Genomic DNA, 7,702 nt, shown 5'->3' on the forward strand with positions numbered 1-7,702 from the left:
ATAATGGATTATATTCAATACAAATAGAAAATGAAATGGAGTTGGTGTGGTTTGTTGGTGTGGTTTGTTCAACTTTGTTGTCCATCTCACCTTTACACAATAACTGATTAGCTGACAGTCAGATATTGTCAGTACTGATAATTATGTTAAAGGAGTTCACCCCCAAAATGACTTTTTTTCCCCCCATTTGGAATCAATGGGGGTACATTTATCATAATCAAATTATTGTTTTAGGATTAGGAAAATATTATTGAACTCAAGTCTCAAAGTAGTGAGTAATCACACCAATCGTTTTGGGGGTGAACTACTCCTTTAAGCTGTCTCAATGTATATTCTGCCATGTCCTTTTGGACAACAGTCCTGTATGTGCAGGGGATGTGATGTAGCTCCATCTTGGTAATGAAGCGTCTCTGATCATCTTTTTTGTGGTATATTCAATCTTTTTCTCCCTCTAGACCTTCCTGCCCCTGAAGTGGATGGCACCTGAAAGTATCTTCCATAACCTGTACACAACCCTTAGTGATGTCTGGTCCTTTGGTATCCTGCTATGGGAGATCTTCACCCTCGGTACACACACACACACACGCACGAGCGCGCGCGCGCACACACACACACACACACACACACACACACACACACACACACACACACACACACACACACACACACACACACACACACACACACACACACACTTTGTAAGTCTATGTGGTGAGGCATCTGTAAGAGATCAATGTCCATGCTCAGGGTTGTCTTGTGCACAAGATTCTACTTACAGCAGTTCATTGTTCTATTTCAGATCTTCATGCTGTGTGTGTGTTTGAAGAGAAAAGTGTGTGCCCATCTTATGCCTGTTTGTATGTTTAAAGTCAAATCTATATTTAATTGTAATTAATTAGCAACTGATTGAAATCACTTCTCAAGTCCATTTAAGTGAACGATTGTTTCCATTTCTGTATTATTTGTTTTTGTGTTTTATGTTTAGTATTGTATTATTTGATCAATGTTTCCTCAACTGTAGAGCACTTTGGTGCTCTGGTTAAAACGTTGCTATATAAATAAAGTTTATGCTTTAGTTTGAGTTTTTTTATGAAGCATGTGGAGCTGTTTACTGACTTCACATTGTGTTTCAGGAGGCACACCATATCCTGACCTTCCTATGAATGAGCTGTTCTATAGCGCTTTGAAGAGAGGCTACCGCATGACCAAGCCTGCTCATGCCTCTGACCAAATGTAAGTGCCAATAATTATTCCAAAACCTTTTGAAAAAAGCAAAAATAGACGATCTCGAGGATGGGCTATTTTTGCCATTTTGCATAACATCATATGGGGTGTACAATATGGCATTAATTTATGAAAAACATAAAAGGACAAATATGGAGATTACAAGGAAAGTAAAAAAAAAATGTAATCAAACATGTCAGAAACATACAATGTAAGACCCACATGCAGGAACTCAAGAGGTCGAACCAAACCCAGGAGCAAACAACTTAGTTGACAGACTTTTCTTAGACATGAGTAACTACAAAACACTTAACACAAACACCCGAAGTTAACTTTCGCATCAAATCAAATCAAGCTTTATTTAAAGATTCTTTTGTTTGAGCTTTTATGCTATTGATAGGACAGTAGACTGACAGGAAATGGGGGGAGAGATGGGGAGTGACACGTGGCAAAGGTTGTCCGGATCGGGAATCGAACTGGCGCCGCCGCCAGGCATCCATGTCTCTGTGGCAATGCCTAAGTTATTGCGCCTGGACCAGTAGTTCAGCGGGCACCCCCAAATCAAGCTTTATTTATAGAGCACATTTCAAACAATTGAGATTGACCAAAGCGCTGCGTGTGCATAATCTTAAAATGAATGGCCAAAGATCTTTTTTGCTTTTGTTCCATCCAGGTTTTTATCATCAGTTAGGCAGTCGAGTTGTTTGATATGTATCGTTTTATTTAATTTCTGTGTTGTGGGTATGTATATAACTTTGTCAAAAATCAATAGAAATATTGAAAGAGAGGCAATCGAGTAATATTTGAAAAGAGTCGTTGGCATTGGCTTTAAAGGGTAGATACATTTGCACGTCGTCAGCATAGCAGTGAAAGGGGATATTGTTGTCAAAAAAATATCCTAGGGGTAGCATGTACAGGATAAATAGAATGGGACCTGGAATGGAGCCCTGGGGGACCTCGCATGTAAGGGTGGCTGACAGTGATGAGTCACCTAAGTGAACAAAAAAAGTTCTGTGAGGTAGGACTGAAACCATGACAGGGCGATGCCAGTTAATCCCACATGACGTTCCAGTCGCAATAACAGAATCCCATGATCACTCGTTCGCTACTGATAGATCAAGGTCCAAGGAGAACAAGGGCTGAGGAGCTGCCAGAGTCAGTGGTTAAAGATCTTTAAAACTCAGGAGAGCAGATTCCGTACTGAGACCTGGATTGAAGCCAGACTGAAACTTCTCGTGGAGGCTGGTGTTGACTAAATCATATAACAGCAGAAGCACACAGAAGGACACAAACAACACTTCAACAGAATCTGACACTACAACTTGAGACCCTGAAAACAGTAAAGAACACAGTCTTTATAGTCTCAGGAGCTCGTCACCCAACCAGGCTCACCTGGTCCTCACAGGTGACGGCACCCAGGGCAATCAGACCTTTGGCCTCAGGGAGAGGAGAGAGGAGATTGGCTGAGGAGAAATAGGAGCAGCGCAATAGGGTCCAAGGTGAAGAGCTATCACCTAATATTTTAGGTGATAAGCTGTCACCTAAAAATGTGATGGCCATCATAGTCATGGTGAAGTCCTATCACCGCACCTCTGTGCCTCTGAAACAATCGACCAATCAGTGAACGGGGATGGGGGAGATGTCTGAAAGTAAAAACAGAGGAGAGATGTCTAGGTCCGCGGTGATGGCTCTTCACCGTGGCTAATGGCATAATGTTGTAGTTTTCTGACTTTATAAGACTACACCACGGTGATAGCTTATCACCACGGTGTGTACTTTGATACCCCCTTAAGTGGGGCAAACGGTCACATTAGGAACAAAACGGGGGTACACAGACAGAGGCCATGATCATGACTTGCAAATGAAGAAAAGTCTTGTCTTATTTGTGCAGTAGCTTAGGCTTAATTAATATTGGAGTTAAAGATATAGAAATAGAATAACTTATTTTTCTAACAAGGGATATCACTTTTATGTCTCAATTTCTGTTTTGCAGCTATGAGATCATGCGGAAGTGCTGGGATGAGAATTTTGAGAAGAGACCAGAGTTCTCCTTTCTGGTTCACTCTATGGGGAACATGCTGTCAGACGGATATAAAAAGGTACATTATTTATATACTGTACACTCCACTGGCAGCCTGGCAACACAAGCACTGGTGTAATTCCTGTTTTTACTCCTCTTTCCACCACATGAACCCTATCGTCCCTATTCTGGGGCAAACATTCGGTTTAGTTTTTCCTTCTTTCTTTCTCTTTCTTTTAAAGGTAGTGTAAGTGAAATGTTTTTGATAACGCTTGAAGTTACTTCTGAAAAAGCTAAAGCTATATATTCTGATAGTAATCGTTGCAGTGTTTGTTCGGTAAGGTGTCTCCCCTCTCTCCAGTTACTTAGTAAACAGGAAAATATTCAGGTATGGTTGCCAATTTCATCAGAAGAGAGTACCCGATTATAAGCTTAAATGTTAAAGTGTTCCAATTTCAACTTTGTTGGTTAATTTTCTGGCGTAGTCACTTCCAATTTCCCCATATGAGTTCTTTCTCCTGATTGGATAAAATTGGTATGAAAAGGCATTGTCTGTTTACTAAAGAGCTGGAGAGAGAGTATACTGTCAGAAAATAGAGCTATTTAACATTTTTTAACAAAACAAAAACCTTCCCCTTACTCATATATTTTAGTCTGCTCATATTAGGAATATTACATATTTTTACCTGTTTTCCTTGTTTTCTTTCTATCTCTATTCTTTCCCTATTTCTTCATAACTGCAAATCTGCAAATGGTGGGAACTTAGTTTAACGCCTCACCGTGTTGCAACAAGACAGCTAGTAGATCAGCTGTTTTCTTCGAACATATTTGGTGCAGGGGGGAAAAGGAAAGGGCCCAAGTATAGACCTAAGGAGCCAGGTCAATTAAGTATTCAGTATACAGTGTTTAAGGGGTTAATAACCATTGTTCTGAATGTTGTTTATGAACCAGAACCAGACTACGTCACGCAAAGCTTTGCCAATGAATCCTGATGTCACGTTTGTGACATTTGTTGGCCAATTTGTGACACCCATTCAGGCATCCCACCCATGCACACACCCACCCAGTGTCCGACCATCATCCACCCATTTTAATACAAACTGTATATAAGATGATATTCTGCTATGTTAATTTGGTATTTTATATTTGTGTGTACCCCTTTCTGGATGTTTTTGAGGACAGGGTTAGGGATGTTTTAAATGGCGATTAATTGTCACTCAAATAATCAAATAATTGCGATAAACAATTTAATTGTGTTTTTGGAAATAGCCGATCTACAAGTAGATCGGCTATTTCCACTATTTTTTGAAAATGTTTGAAAATATATGAACATTTTTCAACATTTAAACGATTATGACAATTATGTCAAATAATTGCGATTAGGCTTAGACAGGGTGTACATTTCATGCGTAATCCCCTGATCCCCGTCCTCTGCTCTTGGCGACAGAAATACAACCAGGTCAACGAGACCTTCCTGAAGAGTGACCACCCGGCCGTGGCCCGCACCAAGCCCAGACTGGCCTCTCCTTTCCCCATCGCCTCCTCTCCCCCCTCCGCCAGCATCCCTTCAGATCCCTACAACCCCGCCGCCAGCCCCAGGGACGCCAGACAAGAGGCCGACGGAGAGGAAGTTGTGGCCTCGTACAACGAATACATCATTCCCATCCCAGACCCCAAGCCAGAGGAAGGCTTCACAGACACTGACGTGCAGTCGGAAAGTCCTGCGAGGTATGCCCAACATCGAGACACGGCCCCTCAAGACACCGCACATGGCTGCCAAATGCCGGCTATGCAAGAAAGAGGAAGCATATTTTTCTTAACAAGATCAGTTTCCTTCTTCTTTTTTTTTTTTTTAGCTGTACACACACCTACCCGGCCAGATGTTGAACTGAGACAATATGTCTTTTGTTGCCAGGAAGGCCACCTCAGTAGACATGAGGACTGTGTACAGCACATTTAAACTCTGCAGTGTCTGGGTTTAACTACTCCTAGTTGGTCTTCAGCTAGGATTCACAGTGCCCCCTAGTGAGAGATGAGGTCAAATAGGGATCCGGTTTCAAAGTAGTTATGCATAACAATCTTTACATTTTTATGTTTGAATTAAAAATGAATGGCATCTTGCTGAAGATCCAATCCAGCAGTTGACCAATAGTAGGGAGTACAGGTTTCACTATCATAATTCCCAAACAAAAATAATGTTTCTGTGATTATCAAAAGTGAATTGAGGATGCCAGTATGGGATCAGAGACGCAGTAGAAGCAGGGTATTGCATGTGTTTGCTAAAGGCAAACGCCTGAAATGAGCATTGTTCCTCTGCAACGTGAACATTGACATGTCTATTTGTGCCTCATGGTGTTTAATGTTATTCTGCTCTGTTCTCTTGCCCTCAGCTCTCTGGCTCTGGAGGATACGGACTCCATGTCCCAGGACACAGACGAGACCCTCCCAGAGGAGGATCTACAGGAGGCAGCCGGTGAGAGAGATGCATTGCTGGGCTCCTGCGGGACCCCCGACGTCGAGGACAGCTTCCTGTAGCAGCTTGTAGAGCAAACTTCATTTTCCTGGAGATGGAACGTAGCTCCAACAGACAATGTAGCAGACTTCAGTGAGTAGTAGGCGATCTTGATATCTTCATTAAGCACAAACTTGAGTGCTCCTCGTCACTCCTGTGTCACAATCACAAGCGGCCAAGTAGAACATGGTGGGTAAAGGTCTGAAGAAGAGCCTCGGCACTTGAAACATCACCATGAATCTCTGCAAGTCTGCAGACTTTTTGTTTTCATGAAATCACAGCTATGGTGTAATTAGTGTGGTTGCCTATAGGGCAAGACACTATTGTTCTCTTCCAACTTTATAGAGTAACACGTTATATAGTAAACCCCAAAACACTTTATAGATAAACCCCAAAAGTCCAGTGAATTCAATGGAAGAGTAGCGCAAGCTTGATGATTGGTCAAGCTTCACGTGACATTTTGGCTATATCCGGCCTATGAATAAGCAACCATACTTGCAATTTCCCAGGCTGGACTCATACATACAAAGCATGCTACCTTTTCTTTACCCGAGGGGAGGCGGGGGATAAAGCATCTTCAGTTCATTCCCTAAGGAAGTCACATGGTTTTGAAGAGGTTGCCTGCTTTATACTGTTGCTCTCCCCTTCCCCTCCCGTGCAGCAGCCAGCCTCTTCAAAACCATGTGACTTCCATAGGGAATGAACTGAAGCAGAATAGGTAACATGCTTTTTATGTGTGTCAGAGGCCCCAGAAATGCATCTTTCTAGTTGCTCAATTGCTCTGATATCTGAGGTAAGATTCAGTCATGTTGAGTACAACCTTAACCACTTAAACCCTTGGTAAACTAATACAGTACTTAGTTGACCGGGTTCAGTTCTCTTCTTGGTCCACTCTCTATTTTCCCTCTACACCAAATCTCTTCAATGAAAATAGCCGAGTGGTTAACCATAACCATAACTTTTATAATACTCTCCTCACATTCTTCTAGACTTGTTGAAACAGGCCAAATGGTTTAGATGACCAGTGTTTTAGTCAGGGATTTATGATTACACTGAGATAGGTCTTGTATTCTTTTATTGTCAGTGTTTATGTACAGTAGATTTCATTGACTTGACATTATTTTTCTTCCTCTTGGTCCTGCCAGTTTATTCACCTTTATTTCTTATATATATATATATATATATATATATATATATATATATATATATATATATATATATATATATATATATATATATTTGCCCAATGTAGTTGTCCACAACCGTAGATATGTGCAGTCTCATACGGGTGAATAAATACTTTTAGTTGTACTTCTTTTTATCAATGCTACAAGCAATTATATTCATAAATGTTGATCAATTTTCAATGTTATTTTCATGACATGACAATGTGGGAAGAATCTAGATGCACTGTTTCAGTAGGAGATGAGTTACACAATGCGGTACTGTAAGTATTAGTCCAAGAGTTTTTCTTTCTTTTTTTTTCTTTTTTTTTTTAATGCAGTGAAAGACATTGAAATAGCTATGAACTGTTCTTTTGTCTGCATAATATGAATATGTTTATGTTATACAATAGGCCTATATGTGAATTTTGAATATTTCAGATCATCTGTACTAGTGTTGCACTTTATCGTGTTTAGGAAAACATGGATATTCACAAAAGAGATAAAAGGTACATTTTATAGGCGATAGAATGGTAGAATCAGGAGTCTTGATTGAAGACTTTAGATTCAGATACACGGTGCAGAGATTTTTAACATTGACATACTCATAACTACAACTGAGTCTTTTAGCTACAAGTTCAGCACATCACTGCCTTAGCACAACATGGTACAAAACAGATTATTTGTATTGAGTGTTATAACTGATATTTTGTCTTTTTAGCATTCAGGTGACTTGACGAGGGGGTTTGAAGGGCTATTGTAGTTAAGAAACCTAGCAAGCCA

General features: G+C 40.6%; 1 protein-coding gene across 1 annotated transcript in view; it reads left to right on the forward strand.

Annotated features, from left to right (window-relative positions):
* pdgfrb (platelet-derived growth factor receptor, beta polypeptide) overlaps nt 1-6,584 on the forward strand; it is a 41,750-nt gene extending 35,166 nt beyond the window's left edge. Inside the window, exons 19-23 of the mRNA XM_080746001.1 lie at nt 456-567; nt 1,134-1,233; nt 3,218-3,323; nt 4,692-4,972; nt 5,635-6,584. Coding sequence (XP_080602127.1) covers nt 456-567; nt 1,134-1,233; nt 3,218-3,323; nt 4,692-4,972; nt 5,635-5,779 — 744 coding nt within the window. The 3' untranslated portion in view covers nt 5,780-6,584. The remainder of the gene's footprint in view (nt 1-455; nt 568-1,133; nt 1,234-3,217; nt 3,324-4,691; nt 4,973-5,634) is intronic.
* Nucleotides 6,585-7,702: the final 1,118 nt, after the last annotated feature.

This window comes from Nannobrachium achirus, assembly GCF_963921795.1.
Source record: "Nannobrachium achirus genome assembly, chromosome: 17".
NCBI lineage: Eukaryota > Metazoa > Chordata > Actinopteri > Myctophiformes > Myctophidae > Nannobrachium > Nannobrachium achirus.